At 41.3% G+C, this 21,284-nt stretch overlaps 1 protein-coding gene across 1 annotated transcript in view; it reads left to right on the forward strand.

Annotated features, from left to right (window-relative positions):
- tbl1x (transducin beta like 1 X-linked) overlaps positions 1 to 21,284 on the forward strand; it is a 29,436-nt gene that overhangs the window by 452 nt on the left and 7,700 nt on the right. The window contains exons 2-7 of the mRNA XM_080457122.1: positions 8 to 42; positions 15,647 to 15,754; positions 17,522 to 17,667; positions 18,249 to 18,465; positions 20,236 to 20,368; positions 20,810 to 20,951. Of these exons, the coding sequence (XP_080313248.1) occupies positions 15,697 to 15,754; positions 17,522 to 17,667; positions 18,249 to 18,465; positions 20,236 to 20,368; positions 20,810 to 20,951 (696 nt within the window). The 5' untranslated portion in view covers positions 8 to 42; positions 15,647 to 15,696. The remainder of the gene's footprint in view (positions 1 to 7; positions 43 to 15,646; positions 15,755 to 17,521; positions 17,668 to 18,248; positions 18,466 to 20,235; positions 20,369 to 20,809; positions 20,952 to 21,284) is intronic.

The following is a 21,284-nucleotide window of genomic DNA, read 5'->3' on the forward strand; positions in this document are numbered from 1 at the left end:
GGAAGAGGGTGGCGGCGACCACGAGCTCACTCTCATACAAAGGTAAGCAATCAAACTATAGTTGGAATGTTATGCCTTTAGCCTCCGTTGTAATCAAGTTCGTCTGGGGGCGAATACATGGCGTTGATTGTGATATAACCCCGGCTCACACACACAGTATAGAATCTCGTTCTATCTTTACTCAACTCAGTATAGTCACTCTCTCCACACGTGTTGTTGAAATTACTGCCCAAATGTTTGGATCACACAGGTCTATAACGATTCCTGGGCACTGCACAGGAATCGTTATAAACCTGTGTGTGTGACCATTTGACAGTTCTTGCTGAAATAGTCTATCTTCGTGTTAAATTTGGGTTGTTGAGCTCCTTAAGCAATTAATACCATAACTTTTGCTGGATGGAGGAATTGTCCCATTTAGTGTATAATTTAGCTGATAATTACACCTTGTTTTATACAGCATAAGTAACCCATTATAGTTGGACTGCAACACCGTAAGCAGTTTTAGTATTATCTTTTAGATTAATGTATGAATGATAGCTATTTATTGTGCCATGCAGACTTAGGAAGCGCACGAGTGGGGGAGGGGAGCACATTCAACTGTACTATTGCCACCAGTTTCCAAGTGACTGTTCTAAGCTACAGTAGGCCTATATGAGTCAACTGTATAAAGCCATTGTCTGTTTACGTATTCAACTATAATTGGCACAAAACACACCAAGGCAACCTCTGCTCAGTATAGCTAAGGGCACCTCACCTGTACACAGGATAGCATACTTTATTGATTGCAATCATTTAGACAACCTACACCCCCCCCCCCCCCCCATGTTTCTACTGACTATTCTGTGTAGAGAACTGAGACATGGGAAACAGCAGGCACCCAGTTTGAGATTTACAGTGGGGAAAGAGTGATGTGTGCATGTTAAAAGAACACACAACAGGCACTCTATCCAACTGACAGCACAGTGTACTACACTAAATAGTTACATACCAGGCAACATGACACTACACCCAAGTTTTACCCCAATCCACCCCTATGTAAGCTATATTCAGTTAAGGAATCAAAACTTGTATGGTACCATGGTAATTTTAAAGTCTTGCTCGCCCAAGGTCCATTGAACACAGAACCCCAGTGAATGCACTGTACCTACCTAGTATGCTATTGAAGCAATGGTGGATAACTTTATTTGGGTGATGGCTACTCACTCACTCAGGAGGAGATGTTGAGGTAATATTTTAGGCTGTTGCTGTCATCATCTTTTTTTACCTTTCTACCTTGGATTTATTGGAACAGTGCACTTCTGGTTGTAAAGCTTGATGATGCCTATTTATGTTACTTTATTGTCAACACTTGATAACACTCTTTAATAGGATATAAAACTACCTACAGGTCGCTGTTACTATACTTGGTGATTTGTTGTGAAACCTTTTATTATGGTTAGAAAAACAGTTTTACTGACATCTATTAAAAGAACAATGGAGTTTTATTGTGTCCCTGATTTGCCCTGCTCATTTCTGGAGCTCTAAATGCTATTAGTGTGTCATGATGTTACAAGTAATTTGTACTTCTCATTGTGAGCCCTGTAGGATGGTCCTACTGTATGGTATCAGAGCAAGTAATTATAAGCTTCTGTGATATTGCCCAGACTTTCAATCGTCCATAGTGAAAATGTTGTGCTAAGGGGATAAGGTTTTTTATGGAACACATTTTGTTTCCCCCCAAAAGATGGAGATTATTTCTGAATTCCTATTCTCAAAAGGACATAAACAGTTGTCAATGTTGCCTCAGTGGTATTGGTTAATGTATGTCTACCTCCTCTTCAAAAGATAACTGAAATGAAATAAATTCTTGCCTTTTGGTTTAAGCAGAGACTGCACTCAGGTTTTAAATGAGCTGACAGACAATACGTGTGGATTGATGATTCATCCCTCACGTGGCCTGTTGTCACTCCTTTCATTTTGCTCAGAATGTATTTTTGATAACTCGTTCAAGTCGGCTATTGTAGACCTGTCTTGTCAGAGGCCCAGAGCAGACAACAGCAAATGTACAGTATGCTGTGTCTCTTAGTAACTCTCGTCTTATGTATTCTCAACAGAGATTGATTCTGTATTCAAAAGTGAAGGCAAGAGAGTCCCAGAGAATGTCTGTCAGAATTGCTGTAAAGCTCAGTATCTGACTGTCCAAACACGTCTGCAGCGCAGCCGTATTTATTTATCATAGAACATGGGGGGGGGGGGGGGGGGGATTCTCCCCCTCCGCAAGACACTTGCGGTGCACATGCCACATGGGCTACCAGCCAGTTGGCAAACCAGCAGTTACTCTGAAATAACACCCTACTGTATGTATACTAGATCAAGGCTATAGTTATTTATCTGAACTCATTTTGAAGTTGGGGTGGCTCTCCCCGTTCTATGCTGTACCTTGATTGTCACTAAGCCTGTTTTCTACTTTGTTGTACGCCAGTAGATTGTGTGTGTTGAAGTAAGAGTCCACAAGAATGTAGGCGTACTACATTTAAATGGTCAACTCCTCTTTGTGTCTAGCACCTAATCAGGTTATTTGTCAGGCTTCCACTAAATGCAACTGTTGTTTTTACTCCCCTTGCATGAAAGGGAGTTAAGTTAAATCTATATTTTGTTGACCCTGCAGGCCTGCACATTTGTATGACATCATGAGCAGTTAACCAATGGTGTATTTACTGTATTAGCAATCAGAGATTAGATTTTTAGACTGGGCTTTCAAATTTAAGCAATGTATTTGTCACTGGTAAAAATCCATTATGGCTGGGTTGACAATTATCTTGAAAGATGAGGGTGTTTTAAAGGCAGTGTTATCAGCCCATCTCTCACACGTCCGATTAAACACAAGCTACGTATGATTATCTATTCTATCTTTTCTGTGAATTATATAACATGGGAGTTGATAGTAAAGGAGAGGAAGAGACAAAGAATGTATGCACTTTATGACAATAATTAGTAGTTGTTGTCCTTTTTATGGAATACATTTCTAACTGAGGGTGGTATCATCAACATTACTGTATACTATCATGGCTCTTATGATCTCATATATTTATTGTAGAACAGTATTTAAAAAGCAAAACACATACTGTACGCTACAAATGAAATTACAGATGATTAACTAACCATTTTCCACGTTTCCTCTGCTTTCTTGGTAGCTGATAATACACATGGAGGGTTTATAGATTCATAAACTGAGACACATTTTGGATCAATCAAATTGCTACCCGTATAAGATTGTTGAAGTAATAACAGCACAGACATTTTGACCAGTTAATAGGCAAGTACTGAAATAACACATTTAAGTGTCAATATTAAAATAGTATTAAAGCAATATAATCTAAGTGTTAAGATTAGCATAGTAATGATCATTCACCACCTAAAAAATACAACTTCCATTGAGATGGGGGTTAATATTTGAACATGCTGTAGTAAAGATTTTTCTTTTCTGTTCTCAGTATATTCATGTAGGTCATCTGTCTGCAACCTTGGACGTGGGCAGTTAGGTTATCTTGTTTCTTGAGGAAAACCCTGAATAGTGGCTTTGAGCACACTGCTCCGAAACAACCATCTGTAGAATTACCATGCCAAGCGAATGTTTCATGTTTGCAACAGCATAGTTTGCTCTCTCCTATTCTTTGTAGTTTAAAATTGCCATTGTAATAACAGTTTTGCTCTACTGGTGGTTGATATTTGCTCATATACGTAACGAAATTCACTTTTAGTACATAGTTATATGTGAGCTACCTAAATCAAATACTCTACTAATAGAGGAGGTGTAGAACAATTGCATATATAGTTGTAAATCATTTAAGGAAGAGATGGTTAACCATTTGCTACATGGTACAAAGAGAATAGATTTCTGTTTAGAGAGAATGCATTCAAACAAAATACTTTAGCAAATGTGTGTGTGTGTGTATGCGTATATGTATGTATATATATATATACATACATACATACATACAAGTAATTTTTCAAAAATAGCAGATCTAAGCATTGTGAGCTTGTAGGTCGGCTATTCTCGCAATTTCAGATACAAAATTTAAAGTAGGGCTTAAGTGGTTCAAGCTAATTATTATACTTTCTGCACGAGCACGCTGCTTCACGAAAATCAGTTATCTTCGTTGAGTGTCGATGATGAAGTATAAATTAGGCTTGGGTGCAGCTTGAAATGTTGAAATAGTCAGTTTAAAACTGCTACGGGTCAAAACTTTATCCTTGAATGTGATGGCCTAGACTAGAGCACTAGAGCACTGCCATAGTCCTGACTGAGGTACACACACTCCCTGCATTCAGTCAGCTGCTTGAGCACTATTTCTCACACACACACACACACACACACACACACACACACACACACACACACACACACACACACACACACACACACACACACACACACACACACACACACACACACACACACACACACACACACACATGCGCATCGAACAGCAATCTTTTGTGTGTAGTACTAGTGTCATGTTACTGTGTATGTGCCTTGCAACAAAAAAAAGAAACGAGTAAAGGGATGGCTTAGAATGGATGGCATGGGCAGCTGTTGACAGAGAAGCGGGAATCTTCTGGTCACCATAGCAACACTTTTATTGCCCACGTCGCTGGTGTATCACAGTGTTTACAGCTTATTTGTGCAGTCCTCAATAAGCCAGGCAGCTTACTGAAAACAAATGTCTGGCTAAAGCTCTTGTTGACAAATACATATACTCAAGGACAGTTCTTCCCCGCTAACATAGATAAGAGATAGGCTACCGTTTTGCTGTGACCAATGGGAAATTATAGTGCAATTATAATTAAGGAAAATGAGCCCTCAAATGCTTCAGATTCACGTTTCGCTTGAGTGCCTCTGCCTGTATCTTCCTGGCTCAAGCTTGTCAAGAAGTTAGTCGAACATGTTTACGTCACTGTCACCAGTCAAAATAACACAAGTATTCTTTAATATGTTGTTATCGAGTAAACACTGACAACATATTAAGAATACTCAGTGTGACACATAAATTCCTTCTATTACTCCTCATATCATAATGTACTATTTAATGGTATAGAATGTTAAAGCCTGTGACTTTGTCTTTTTGTCATGGCCTGGTTTATTTATTTAAAGGAAGATTGTTTCATTTGTTCGTTCAGTGGCCTTGGTGTGTCAAAACGAGGTAGCCTAATACTAATAAGTGTAGATGGCCGGATCTTTATTCGATTGATATATAAGCTATATTTGGTCACATGAATGTACGGCCATATGAACAATTATAGGGTTTGTTATTTGCTAATGTTGTAGACTAGGGTGAATCTACTGTCTTAACAAGCTACTGTCTTATTGAGGGGAGCTTCCCTGCCTTGTTTCACCATAAAGTGCATTACGCAACGTGGAAGGGCTGGGTTTAGTAATTATGTTACATTAAACATTACTGTTCTCAGATTGAGAAATATGACTGCTTCTACACATACAGTACCTAGGTAAAAATTGTTACATACATGACCCCCTGTCTCTCTCTCTTGCTCTCGAGAGTCTTGAGGTTGTACTGCAGTTGCCCTGGTATAAATTCTAATAGAATTCCATGTTAGGTTCTGAATGAAATAATGTAATAAAAAGCATTGCATTAACACTTAGATAGTATTTTCTATACTATTGAGTACATCACAAATTGGGAAATTTCTGGAGTAACCAGTACATGTTCTTAACTGGGGAGATGTGAAGTAACCAGTACATGTCCTTAACTGGGGATAGTCATTTTCAGAGTCACTTGTCTTTGGATTATGGAAAAGACTGCATCCACCGGCAAACAGGCGGATTTATTTCTTTTTTTTTACAGGAACTGTAAAAAAAAAGAAAAAAGAACGAAAAGTATACACCAGAGGACAAATCAATCAGAATGATAAAGAGTACTTTATTCTCAAATTGAGTTCTGTCAGAGTGGCGGACTGGAGGAATTATGAATATTTCTGCAACATTTTCTGAAAATACTCACACAACCACTCCTTATGTTTTAATAGTTTTCAATTGCAGAAACAAATTACAGTTCTGAGGTGGAGGAGGAGCATATTCTAAACAAGGGAAATGGGGTGATCGTGACACAGGAGTATTTTGCTTTTTCTATATACATAAAGTTCAGCTTTTAAACTTGCCTCTTACTGTAGATAAATTGGGGTGAGAGCGGGGCACACTTATAAGTCACAATAATACAGCATAGAATTGAACTTCCCTTCTGGGGTTTGTCTGCATCTGGACTTGAAGTGCCAGGACGCGTTGCCTGTGGATGTCCCTTGGCCGTTATAAAGAACTCTTAAGTGATGTTGATATGATTATGGGAGTTGCTATTTTATTAGATGCTAATGGCTTCAGCATGTAGGTGAATCATAGGTCCTGATACCCCTCATGAAAAGTTGCCATGATAAATCATTTCCATGATCCCTAGTATCTCTCACCATCCCCCATCCGTTCCCTTGGGAGAAGAATAAACCACAGGCATGGTGGAGCATGTGAATATCTATGATTATTCCTTGAGAAAAAACATATTTATATTAAAGTTTTTTTTAGATTAGGTCTCGAAAAAAAGAAATTAACACCCATTATTCACATAAGCCTACTATAGATGATGCAATGACTTCAAAGTGTGATTTATGCACAGCCAGTACATCACGGATTTGGCTCATTGTAATCCCTGTCAGGATCAAAGGATCTGGGCAGGACTGTGGTATCAGTGGTTGTAGTAGTGCCAAAATACGCCACCCACCTTTTATTCTACATCATGGTGTGGAATTTGTAACCTTGATGACCCTTTTGACTGTTTAAATGTCGAAAGGGCTAGTAGACTACGCCTAATGCTGAGGTGTTGTTGCCCCGGGCCAGGCGTGGGAGAAGTGTTTCCCTTGAGACTGGTCTACCATCCCCCACCGTTTCCCTCGACCTACATTGTCTGTCGCTAAGTGACTCATTGAGAAAGGCAAAGAATAATGCGCAAACAGTTGTTGTGACTACCTGTGTGTGGGATCATTATTGAACATCTCACAATCCCAGCACCCCCCCCCCCCCCAAAAAAAAAAAAAAAGAGAGAGAGAGAGGAAAAAAAGAAAAAGACTGCAGCCCAACCAAAGGCTTCAAAGGCGGGTTTTACTCAGCAGAGCAGTTCAAGAGAAAATGGCTGCTGTTTCCAGGTCTTGTTTGCACATCTGTCAGAAGGTGACTGTTCAGGAGAAAATGGGGTCCCCGGCATGCGAGTATATAGACTGTGGCTCTGCCTTCTCCTTTCTCAACTCTTTTTTTCTAGTGTCCTGTTTTTCTACACCATTCTTTCGAAACCTACATACAGGAGACGGCGGTTCCACTGTTTTTGTGGTTGAATGTTTGGGTTAAAAACTGTATCTTTCCTTCTACGAGGCAAGATGCCCAAGTCAAGCAGTGGTTCTCAAACGTTCATGTCAAGGACCCCCAAATTAATTTGTATTTGGCCACAGACCCCTAATTGAAAATATTTTGTACCAGTGACCCCCATAAAAGATGCATGTTGTTAAAATGTTTTAAAAATATTCCACTTTTTTTTTCAAGATGTTTTGAAAATAGCAGACCTACCTGGCTTGTAGACCGGCTATTTTCAAATTGCTGATGTATAAAGGGTTAAAATTGTTGCATGGTGCATTATTGAATAATTTTGCTGGGGACCCCCTGGAACCCCCTCAAGGACCTCTGGGGGTCCCCTGACCCCAGTTTGAGAACCACTGACTAACTACATACAGTACATAGTAAGATTTTGGCCAGGAGGGTGGAATTTTGACATTATTTACTAAATTGGTTTGAAACCATCTTAGAAAATGATTGCGCTTTCTTTTGCAATTTTCCTATTATCTTATATAATTTTATTTGTGTATGGTATTTCAAATTTAGGAGAGCAAATGCTGTGTCCTTGAGATGTCCGCACTAAAAAGAAAATTCCTGTTCTATTATTAGGACAGATTAGCCAGCAAAAAGCAATCGGTGTGGAGATTTACTCTTATTACATACATTTGTAACTGAACACAATAAGCTTAGGAGACCTTCCTGCTTTTTCTGCAAGCTTGTTCAAAGGTTTGCGGTGGTATGTCTAAAGTTATTTTAATTAGGATATTAAATATTAAATTGGTTAATGCTCTTATGAGGGTAGATTATCCACGATTAATGAGCTTAAATACAAGAAGGTTTTGCTGGACTCTGAACCATTTCTGTTTGTATCCTAAGATCCCCCCAGTATATGAGCCTGCTATTATCATTATTTTGCTATGCTCCTGGGTAGCATTTGGATGGGTTGCTTATTGTTGCAAGGGTGTAATTTTGGTTCATCTTTTATTGTCTCCGCCAGGCTGTAAGGCATGGCGAGAGAGTATGTTTTGCACCCCGTCCGTCCGTCCGTCCGTCCGTCCGTCCGTCCGTCCGTCCGTCCGTCTGTCTGTCCGTCCGTGACCAGCTAATCTCTGGCTCCGTTGGCTTGATCGCAGCGAAACTGTCTACACACACTCCCTGGATGCCAATTCAGAACCTCTGCCCCAAATGTTTCACATGCGCCTGTTATAGCGCCACCAGGAGGCCACTTTTTGCAAAACAATTTTTTTCACAGTACTCCTACAGATTTTGTCCAAACGTCACGCGAATCGGTACACTGTATCTCTATAGTCATTAAACAAAACTGGTTTTTCAGATATTTCATATTCCATCCTGATTGGCTAAAAATGGCTTCCAAAGTTTGCAGGAGTGCTCCGTTTTGAACAAAATGCCTCAAATTATGAACACAGCATGCAATTTCCGTGACATTTTGCATGCACTTTCTCACTAGGCAGAGGAAGAAATGCAATTTTTTTTATCAGCCTCATGGTGGCGCTATTACAGTCCGATTCGTGTTTTTACCTATTACTGCACCGATCTGTGTACAACTTTGTATGCACACTCCCTAGAGGCCAGGGAAAAACCTTTGCCCTGCATTCTGCCTTTTGTAGTGCCACCAGTAGGCCAACTTATGTAAAACACATGTTTGGATATTACTTCTTCAGATTTTATCCAAATTTCACGCAAATCGGCACACATGCTCTCTATAATCATGTGATCAAGACGGATTTGTTAGATTTTTCATATTCCATCCTCATTGACTAAGATTGACATTGACAGTTTGCAGGAGTGGCCCTTTTTGAACAAAATGTTGCAAATCATGAACGCAGCGTCCGATTGTGGTGAAACATTGCACGCACATTCGCACTACGTTGAGGAACAAATGCTACCCTTTTAACATTGGCCTGTTATAGCGCCACCAGGAGGTCTAATTTAGCAAAATATAGTTTTTTAACAAAATGCCTCAAAACATGAATGCAGTGTCCGATTGCCGTGCAAGGCCTAAGAAGAAATGGCACCCGTTTCACATTGGCCTATTGTAGCGCAACCAGGAGACCACAATAACCTACCTGACCTGGCGGAGACCTGTGCTCCGAGGAGCACTTTTTCTAGTTATGTTTGTTTTCACATGTGCCTGTACTGACACTGACAACTGAAAAAAAATACAGTTCATGTAAGCAAATGTTTTGTCTTACCATAGTCGATGTCTCAGCATACTCTGATTAGCACTGCATATCTTGTGGTGTCCTCCTGTGAATCTCATTAGGTAGATATCAGTTTTTGTACCACAAATGGGATACATAATGATGGGTAAGTCTGGTGGCATGCCAAGTTTAGTCTCAGAAGACCTTGATAGAATGTTATCTTGTGTGAACGAATGCACAGAGTTCAGATAGTACTCTCAGCTCCACAAGGTCCCTGGGCAATACAAGGCCACCATGAACAGGCAATGTTGCACTCAGGTGCCAGGCTTGGTGAAGGGCTGTGAAGTGGTGTAGTTTACACTGTTAAGTAATTGCCGTTAGTGTGTAGTAAACACGCTAAAGATGACCCTAATGAGCCTGTGGTCCACGGCAGGGAAGCTCATCATTGCCTCAGCAGGGTGTCCTGCATAGTTTCTACTACATTGAACCGCTTCATGTGCAACTGAAGTTTCAGTTACATTTGTGATGATGATTGGCTGTGAAGAGTAGGCTAATTCCTTGTCTTTGCTTAGTCAGAGATCTCCACCTACCGATGCATCCGCTTTGCAAACCAATCCTGTCATTTCCCCAATATGGGCTGCCCTAGACGTTACACAACACAGTTTCCACCCAGTTTTAGCAATGAAAGCTGTGAGATTATCATTAGTCATTAGTCTCTAGTTGAGCACAGCATTTATAGACTGACTTGAGTCTAGCTATTCAAGGAATCACACATTCAATTCATGATCGGACTCTAAATGTAGATTATTTAAGTGGCAGTGTGTTTTGTGCATGAGGATGTGTTGACTCTAACTAAGTAACTAAATAGTTTCACGTACATAATTTATACTTTAAAAATGTTTTTTTAATTAGCTTTAAATCCATGGATTAAGTTATACCAAGGAATAAGGATGGTGATGTCGGGCTCGCTGTCCATCTCAACTACTGGTTAATTTGCCCTTAATCCATGGATTAATTTATACCAAGGAATTAGGATGGTGATGTCGGGTCCATCTAAAAAACTACTGGCTGGATCACAGTGGAATTTGCAGTGCACCTTCATGCTCCCTGGAGGATGAAATTCACTGAATTTGGTGACCCCACCCTTGAGCCAGCATTTCCACTTCACGCACAATACCTCAAAGTCTAATGGGCAGATTGCCATGATTTTTTTTTAGTACATTCATGCTCCCTGAAGGATGAAGCCTTTCCATTTGAATGACCTCATGACCTAGTACCACCGGCAGTGTAAAATGGGTAAAATGTCAGTTTTGCGCACAAGATCATCAGATTATCAGAAGCCTGTTTCCCACATGGAATCCATAACATTGCTGGATACAAAAACATCCAGCAAAGGCAGTGGCTAGTCATTCACATATTGACCACTTTTATGGAGAAGATTCCTAATCCCTATGGTGTCTGTGCTCCCACATTAGATGACTGTTACAGATATAGTACGTAATGCTCACACGAGAGGTGTCTACAGCATGCAAGACTAGGCAAAAAGGCTTGAGGCTAACAGAAATCTTCCCCGGGATGTAGTTGGGACAAAGAGGATTTAATGTTTTATTTTTTCCCACTTGGAAATGTCAACTGTCAGTGTGCATATCACTGCTTTGCTTGCTGCACTGGCATCTTGTCTGTATAAAACCATGAAATGCCAACTTGTGAAAGTTGGCATTGTAGCTGATAATCCCAGCATGTGCAAAATATATTTTTCAATGAATCTCTAGTTACACCAAGAAGAAGAAAACGGGCACCATTGCAATATATTGATAATCTGGCCTAGATGATTAATTCTGTTTGAACCTCAATGCCTCAGTCCCTCAGAATTGTCATCTACCATGTTGAGCATGAGTCTTGTGTTGAACTCGGATGGATTTTGAATGTTGATGGTTGAAATGGGTGGACCAGGTGCAGTGCTGCTGGTCAAAATTCACATCTTCCTCCTGTAGCCTTCTCATGTCCAAGAGACATCTGTGTTATCTTCACACATCAACTTAATAAAGATATACTCACTCTCATATTTGTTATTAAACCACTTAAAACATGATGGAAAGCTGTGTGCTCTGTGTCAGGAGTTCCAAATTTGCCTGTTAATGACCTGTTAATGTGTTGAGCGTTGCGCTGTCTATTATGGTAAGAAAATATCTGCGCTGTCACTGCACCGGCTCATAAGTCTAAGGGCAAGCACTTCTCTCTGGGAGTGAGATAGCAGTGTGTCCTGTTTGCTCAAGATCATACTTCATTTTAATACCAACCAGCTAAATAGGCGCAAGATCATTTGTAATTAGACAACTGGGTGTAAAAATGACAACTGTGTCGGATAGAATTCATTGTAGCAATGACAGTTGCGCTGCGCCCACTAGCACTGCTTTGTGCCAGATGGAAGTCTGTCTTGTTATAATGTCTACTCTAAATCATGTCCAAATTCATAATGTAGAGTAGACTATGGTTTTAGACTATATTAAGAAGGTTTGCCTCTTCAAATATAGATACAAATCTAATCAAATCATGAATGGATATCACAATTTCAACACTTATTTTTTACAGGTGATTTTTCTCTCATATTGTGATATCCTCTTATTTTGGTAGTGGATTGTTTGTTGTTGAATGAGTGCTGCAGCACATGCTGGTATCCCTTGTTTTCTATTTGCCCGTGTGGCGTCATTCTCATTTGAAATGGATCGTGTCTTCAAACTCTCTACCTCCACTTATCACCTCACGGTGGCTAAGCCTCAAAGCCAGTGCCAATGTAAGCGTTTCTGTCTGATTCCCCTTGAAGAGGCGGCGTTTTGTCACGGGAAACCCTGGGTGCCCAGGGAGTGGTGTAATGGATGGTGGCATCATGGAGCCCATCTGATACATGGATTAGTGCTGCTGCCTTTTCTCCGCTGAGCTTTAAACCCCTCCAGGCTGCCTGTTAATTATGTTTCCAGTTGTTTGGTCTGTATTGGCGGCCGTTGGAGCAGCGGCTCCTGGCTTTGATGCAGATAGCCCTTCCAGGCCCCTCATGTTATCTAATTAGCCAAAGAGGAGCAGGGTAGCAGCCGGCTCCGGAGGGACACACTCAACTAGCCAACGCTGGGCTAGCCATGAGTGCTTTGGCTTCTGGGAATAAATAGCCCTTGGTTTTGAGTGTGTGTGTGTGTCTGTGTTGTTGTTGTTGTTTACTTTATTTGTTTTCGATTGCATGCTCCCTGATCTGTGCTGCTGTCCAATGATCTTCTGATCACTCTTGTGGTATTTCTTGGAGATTGAATTATAGGCATGTTTTCGTTTGTGATATCTACCCTACCGCCTACCTTGACCTAAAAAAGCACCTGTCTGTTTCTGTTTGAAAATGTAGCCTATACGATAATATTTCACACTCCACACTGCATTTCAAGCCCATAGCATGCCTGGTGTACAGTAAGGCTAGAGTCCATCTGAAAGAATATCCCAAGGTGAAGAAGTGAATAATTCATGTTGAGTAACATGTTCAACCCCTCTGGCAGTGTGCCCACTGGTAATTGGGACAACACTGTTCTCTGTCTATTTTGCACTGGATCCTGCTTGTTGCTATGCTACCAAAGGGGAACTTGAGTGGGCCCGGAAAGTGTTTGGAATGGAGGTTAGACAAGCATGCATTCTTCATTTCTACCCCCTCTCCTTTCTCTGTCTAGTCTGGACAAAATGTCCATCCATTAATATCCATAGGTAAGGCAGGCAGTGGCTGAGCTATGTGCCTATTTATGCTATTTATGTATATATGTGTATATGTATATATGTGTATATATATATATATATATATATATATATATATATATATATATATATATATATATATATATATATATATATATATATATATATGTGTATATGTATATATATATATATATATATATATATATATATATATGTGTGTATATGTATATGTGCGCATGCATGCATGCGCACACGACATTATGCAGTATGCACATAAGAAATGCAGAATCATGCTGATTTATAATGGTAATGTGTATTCATAAGTCATATTCGGTATTTCAAAGTGTTCATCAGCCTGAGGACAAAGACTTGATTATGGTATTAATAAAAAGTAAATTACCTTTTTTGGGGGGGCGGGGGGGGGGGGTCAACTCCCTCCAGTTGACACCGTTTCACTTGAAACGTTAACATAAGGGCTATTAAACATTATTTCTTGAAAACAACCCTGATGGGGAAAGTGGATGGCTGCTATGTGAGTGCAGTCATTAGCCTCATGCACACTGCTGTATGTTACAGTGGACAGGCATTTAATACCTGCACTGTTCTATCAAGCCTCTGTCAGTTCTAAATGGTTGACGAGGACACTAATGGGAGGCGCCATCCACTTCTCTGTAGAAGCCAAATGGATATACGTGCGGTTTGTTGGGTCACAGGAAAGAGATTGGAAATACTTGGCTGCAGCACAACGTATGGATTTACTGGTTACATGTAAGTGACCAAGTCATTGACATCGTCAGAGGACAGAATCGATGCAACGATTGGCAGGACAAGAGGGAGCAATGTAAACTCTTCATAAAAAGTTCTGAAACGTTATTTCGGTCGACTATTTCTCACCTTCAATAATACCAATTGGTATTGCCTTTTATGTCGTTGGGAATGCCTGATTAGTCACCTTTACAACGAGGTACAACTTGTAAGGATCGTGCATTCGTAGAATAAGCAACACAGCTAAACCGTGTGGGTATTGCCGTAGCACCCCCACACAATTTGCCAAAATCTCCTGCAATATTCTGTTGGTATTCACTCTCTTTTTGAGTTGCTTGGTGGATTGGATGATTGCGCTCTCCCACAGTAATAAGGAAAAAACAACATATATTGCCCATTTGTACACTATTCATTAAATTTCTTTTCATTCACACTGTCGGGGACCTTAGTAGCGTGTGGAAGATCCATACGCAGCCACAACAGCTTTTCACCTCATGCTGGTCACCAACCTAGCGGCCACATTTTGCTGTGTGATGGCATCCCTTTCCTCAACCAGGATTCGTGGCAAGTCAGCCAACGTGGTTCTGTTGGTCACTCTAGCACATACAGCACGCCAAAGCACGCCAAACACACAAGTGTTCAATTGGGTCACAGCAGGCCATTCCATCCTCTCCACTCCCAAATTCTGGAGGTACTCTGTGATGATCCTGACTATGTGGGGGTGAGCATTGTCATCCAAAGTTGCTCAGGTGCCAGTCACACGCCTGTGACCTGCCAGCACTTGAAGCTCAAAACAAGAGTGAATACCAACAGAAGAATATTGCAGGAGATTTAGAATTTATTTTGGGCGGGGGCGCTACCCACACGGTTAGCTGTGTTGTTCAAAATACAATACCAATTGGTGCTATTGAAGGGGAGAAATAATCAACCGAAATAAAGTTTCAGAACAGTTTTTTGAGGAGTTTATATATTACTAGAGGTTTGGGCCGCGTGGAGTTCTTACACTGCCGATCCGACCAATATAATCTGAGTTGGGGCGGGGCTTTGTCAGAGTACCCGTTGTACCCGTCTGTCTGTCTCTTTTGTGCCCATGTATGGAGATGTCTGTATCTGTGTCCGTTTTATGCCCATATATGGAGATCCATGATGTCATCAGTATATGCCCATATATGGGCAATGTGGGCATGCCCCCTTTTGTGCCCATATGTGGAGCTGACTCATGGTTTGTTTATGGTTATGTTGTCATAGTGACGTGGCCATGGTTTGTTTATGTTCTCATAGTCACGTGGCTGTGGTTTGTTTATGGCTGAGACGGAATGACGTCAGAGGTCCGCCCGCCGCTGGTTGGCCAGCCCACCCTCCCATTAGCCAATTGTAAAATAGGATATACTAATGGAGACTGTACCATCCTGTGTGTGTCAATTGCGTTGGTGACCATGAATCAACACATACAGTAGAAGCTATAGCCTAATTTGTCACACAAAGTAACATCAAGTTAAGTATTATGGCTTGGTGTAGGCTTATAGCATGTAATTATTTCAACATTGTGTGTGTGATGGAAAAGAATAAGGTGATCGCAATATTAAACTGATATTTAACTCCCCATTTTGTGTTTTTTTTTCTTCAGAGTGAGCCCAGCCTTCCTACAGACCACCTCCTCCATTTAGGTGGGCTAAGATGAGTATAACCAGTGATGAAGTCAACTTTTTGGTGTACAGATATCTCCAAGAATCAGGTTGGTAGTGGCATCTGTTTTTTTAAAGCCTTAAATAAGCCTTAAATATGCACCACTTTTGGTTACACTACGTTGGCTATGCATCCAGGTGTGGGGGTGGTTTAGCAAGACGCAGCAGTGCGTGCTTCTGAACAACAAGGCAGGCGTGCTCCTGCTGGGTGGCCAGTGTTTACATTATGTAGCTAGCGTGCTAATGTTATTTAGCATAACATTTGAATTATTGAAGTAAGGAATGTTTTTTTTATATCAAATGCGTGAGTTTTTACATCTCTGGACAACAAGGCAGGCACGCAGACAGTGAGGACTTGAGGCTCGTGAGGCACTAGGAGAGTGAGTGCCCACGCCGATGGTCTCACGTGCCATTCTGGTTGCAAAACAACAGGGTTGGAATCGGTTATAATCAGGGGTGTAGTGGAGGGGGGACGCGGGGGGACGGCGCTCCCTCACATATTTTTTTTTTTTTTAAGATTTTTTTTTAAGATTTTTTTTTTGGATTTTACCCAAATCCACGAAATTAACCGCAAAAAAAAATGAATTAAATAACATAACCCTAATCTAACCCTAACCCCGAAATAAAGTAACAAAAAAAACAATATAAAGTCCCCAAATCCGCAGGGTCCCACATGCACGCGCGCTGCGCGCGCGTGCATGTGGGACAGAGGTGCGCTCCCCCACTTCCAAAATTAGCACTACAACACTGGTTATAATCTGTTTCGAAAGTGCATATTGATATATTGAAATGTATAATTTGGTTCAAAAACTTCGTCGACGGTAGCTTAGCTTAGTTTGGCTTGATGAGCCGACAAGACTGCGCATCAGGCACACAACATTGTGTGTGACGCAGGACGTAAGGGGCAGTTCCCGGGCGGAACTGTTTTTTTGAGAGTCTTGACTACATGGAATGTTAGGAAAGTGCCCCATCTTGTGACATAGCAGAGGTCCTACACATACATGTTCCTACATGTTGGGTCTATTCAGATGATAATAATAATTGGGATGGGCAATACAAAATGTATTGGCATTAGTTCATTAGTCAAGACCTTGGTACACCCTTGCTATAGTGATTTTGCATCTCACTTCTAATCTATTATCTATATCTATATAGTATATATATACTTTTTTTCAAGTATTTCTAGTCTTCTCCAGCCACAGTGGGATTCAGATGTCCTTCCCATTATGCCACAGTTGCATTCATTGCATTGGATCCCTCTCAGGACAGTGGGCATAGATGTCCATTCTGAGCTGTTTCTGATCCAGCCCCCATACTGGAATAAAGGCCATAAAAACAAGTCAACTCTACAAAAATGCTTTTGTCATTTATTGTACATAGTTGGCTTTTATGTACAGTAGGCATTCTACTATGGGCATGTGGAAATAAACAGGCCATTGTGGATGTCTAGTGTACCCGGCTACCCGCAGAATATTGCTTTCCTTCCTCATATGTAACAACGTGCCATTCACACTAACCTATTTGTCAGGGCGCAGATGAATTATTGAGACCGTAGCTGCTGTATTTCACTACTCTTTGTTGTGACTGCCTTTGAAACCAGCTGACAGAAAGCAAGCAAGCTCTGAGATACCAACATCGACATGTTTTATTGAAAGCTCAAATGTTCTCCCCTGTTCCCGTCTTTGCTTGCAGTCAACATGAACAATTATGTGAATCAGAGTGACGAGGCTCCTGTTGGAATGTTTGTGTTGTGTTTTGTTTACACTCAGTTCGGCCCAATCTTCGGTTAATGAATGCAAATGGCATTTCATTTTCAGGTTTCTCTCACTCAGCATTCACCTTTGGCATCGAGAGCCACATCAGCCAGTCCAACATCAATGGAACACTAGTGCCCCCTGCTGCCCTCATCTCCATCCTGCAGAAAGGGCTCCAGTATGTGGAGGCAGAGATCAGCATCAACGAGGTGAGAGTAGTGCCTCTGGCTACTAGAATGTACTTGATGCAGCCCCTGTAGTTGCCTGCAGCCCCTGGATACACGAAGGCAACTGCTATTAAAACACTCACAGCACCCATCTCACCTGTACCACAACAGGAATCAATAGTCCCTGTTTAACAATAACCAATCCAGGCTAAAGAAAGGCTTATTGATTTCTCATTTCAAAACATCTTCCATGTTTAAAGAGGTTGGCTTCAGTTCAAATGCACAAATATTGTCTTTGATTCCAGGCTAGAGATTTTGAGCTGACCCTTGAGACCCTCTTGGCTTTGCCAAGGCACACACACACACACACACACACACACACACACACACACACACACTCACACTCTCTCACACACACACACACACACACACACACACACACTCTCTCTCTTGCCAACCAATAAACAATGTATTAACACCTATTGTAATCAATAGGTGTAAAGTATTTGCAAATGGTTGGATATAATAATCACATGGGAGGCTTCGCTTGGATGGACTCCAGATCAATGGAGTTTGATCCCGGAGTTCATGATCCTGTATTGATTGCGGTGGCTGCTCAACAGGATGGCACAGTGTTTGATGGCCGGCCAATCGAGTCACTGTCCCTCATCGACGCGGTGATGCCTGACGTGGTGCAGACACGGCAGCAGGCCTTCCGCGATAAGTTGGCCCAGCAACAGGCTGCATGTGCCATGTCATCTGTCTCCGGCATCCAGTCCAACCCACCAAAGAATGGAGAAGCCACTGTCAATGGGGAGGAGAATGGCACTTACAGCATGAGTAAGTTTAATAACTTCTTAAACCGGGGAACTACAGGGGTCTATTTCGTCCCCTCCATTTTTCCCTCCACACCAAATCTCTTTTGTGAAAATAGCCGATCTACCAGCTCACAACACATTGCATTGTTTTGTTTAGTTTTTTGCCGAATGTTCGCCCCTAGACACTACGGTTCATGTACTTGACCTTGTGCTCAGACCTCTAATACAGGTGAAATCACATTCACAGTTATTCCACCAGGAAAGCTATCTGGAAATTTAATTTCCAGATTAGTTTGGCTTAAAAAAAGTAAGACATTTTGTCCAGATACCTTGCCTACCCATTACCTGCATGTGGCTGCTTAGCTCTACATTGGGTGTAGAGTTATCACGATACCAGAATGTTTAACTTCAATACAACTAGTATAAAAACAACCATACTCAATATGTATTTTGATATTTGTAAAAAAGAAGGGGGAAAAGTCACACAAAATAGGATACTTGCTTTCTTTTCTTTAGATTTTATGATATAATTCGTAAATTGCATGCATTTCTATACGATTAAAATGTCTAATTATGTTGATCACTACTGTTTATAATAAAAAAAATGTATAGTGGCCAGACTGGTAGCAAATTAAGAGTTGTTTCATCTGTGTAGCCTTGAGTTGACAATCTAATTGTAGATAAGTGTTTTTTAATAGCTTTGGTACTATAGATATTGATTAAAATAATCGTATAATTTAAAAAACATGGTATCGAAAAAGTATCACAGTCGACAACCCTAGGGTGTTGAGTTGGTTGTAATACGTGAAAACAGTGTAGTTTTCACGGTACTGTATGTGAAGGCATTAGTAACGGTTTAGCTTCTTCTTAAGTTGAATGGCTGAAACTGTAGAGGTGTGGATCAGGTGAACCCTTAGACGAGGAGGGGAAAAGGAGCGGATGTCTGTGTCAGCAGATCAGATTCAGTTTGAAAGTGTTGGTGGCAACAGGATCCGCTCCGTAAGAGTTCTGCTTCAGTGACTGAGCGTGCAGGGAGGCATCCACTTCACATAGCACCGCAGACAAAACGCATCCACCCACCCAGGATAGTTAGTTCTTCTCCAGTCCCCACAGTGACTAGCCTTGGATTATGCTGTGATTGCCTTGGAGTGTACCCAAGTGGGTTAATATATTAGAATTAAAAGAAAGTGAAATAATCTGACTGCGCGCATTGTCATTGAAATGCATTGACCAGACGTCCCGCTTGTGGCCAGGTTTGGCGAGAACAGTCGTGCGCAAACCTGCACACACGATAAAAGCTTGTGAGCTACGTTTGTTTTGGGTGGATTCCCAGTGTTACTGTGATTTGAAAAAATCAAGCGAAATCTTGTTCCTCGCCGCCCATTTCTTGTGGATAAACATTCACTACACAAGGTGGGAATTGGGAAAAGCACAATATACCAAATTAACCCTGAGGTCCCTATTTTGGGCATTTCATTATACGCATTATATATCTTTTTATATATATATATACGAGCAGATCTACAAGCTTGTACAGTAGAGCAGATCTACAAGCTTGTACAGTAGATGGGCTATTTTTGTTGCATGACACTGTTGTATGTCAAACAATAAATCAGGCGTTAACAAATGACAATTAGAATTTTGTATTTCCCTTTCTGTTCTGACCTGTGTGTCTGTGTGTGTTTGGTTGTGTGTGTGCATCTCTCTCTCTTCCCCCCCTCTTGCTCTATCTCTCGCATGTCTTTTGTGTGTGTGTGTGTGTGTGCGCCTTTTCATGTGCATGTGTGGACAGATAACCACAGTGAGTCCATGGATTTGGATGTGGACGTGGAGATACCTGCCAGTAAGGCCACAGTGCTCCGAGGCCACGAGTCTGAGGTGTTCATCTGCGCATGGAACCCTGTCAGCGACCTGCTAGCCTCGGGGTAAGTCTTGTCAGCGAGGTCTTCTTTATTCAGAGTTGTCATTCGACTCACGGAGTTCAAGCATTTCATGGCAAAGACATTGAAATGTATGGGATGTGAAATGAGTGATTGTTCTGTGCAATTCTTTGAATTATTTACACTGCTAATAATGCAAGGGATACATACTGGAGCGATCATTCAGCAACAATAGCAGATCTACAAGCTCACAACGCGCCTCAACACGATGCATTGTGAGCCTGTAGATAGGCTATTTTCGGCAAAGATATTTGGCGTAGAGGGAAAAGAGGGGGGCCTAGTATAGAGCCCTTTGGTGGGCTCTAGTTAATGTAGTATATAGTGTTTAAGTGGTTAACACTCACAGCCTTTACAAGTCCGGACACACTGACTCATAGTCCAGTGAGGCAATGACTCTATCTCTGGGTGTGTTGGTCCTGTGTTCAGCTCAGGGGACTCCACAGCGAGGATCTGGAACCTAAATGAGAATAGCAACTCCAGCTCCACCCAGCTGGTGCTGCGCCACTGTATCCGAGAAGGCGGCCAGGATGTCCCCAGCAACAAAGATGTCACCTCACTGGACTGGAATGTAGGTTCCCAGTTATCCCTCCTGTCCTTCTCTGAACATTTGACATTAGCTTTTGTTAATTCCTGCTTGATGTCTGCTTGACACTGGTTCTGAGAAGAATTTTACATACAGTACAAGACATGGAGTATAACAGTAATAATAATGGTCCAATCTTGAATTATCAAGAGTAAGTTACTAGAGTTTGTGAACGAAGCCATATAAATCACAATATGATGTTCAGTGGTGAAGCCACACTGTCAAGGCTGGCTGCTTGTGGATATGTCGGATTGCTGCTAGTGTGGTACTGGTTGAGATCTCCTTTGGCCAAATGGAAATAGTGATATTTATAAATAC

The sequence above is a fragment of the Gymnoscopelus braueri genome (assembly GCF_963280865.1).
Source record: "Gymnoscopelus braueri genome assembly, chromosome: 18".
NCBI classification, from domain to species: domain Eukaryota; kingdom Metazoa; phylum Chordata; class Actinopteri; order Myctophiformes; family Myctophidae; genus Gymnoscopelus; species Gymnoscopelus braueri.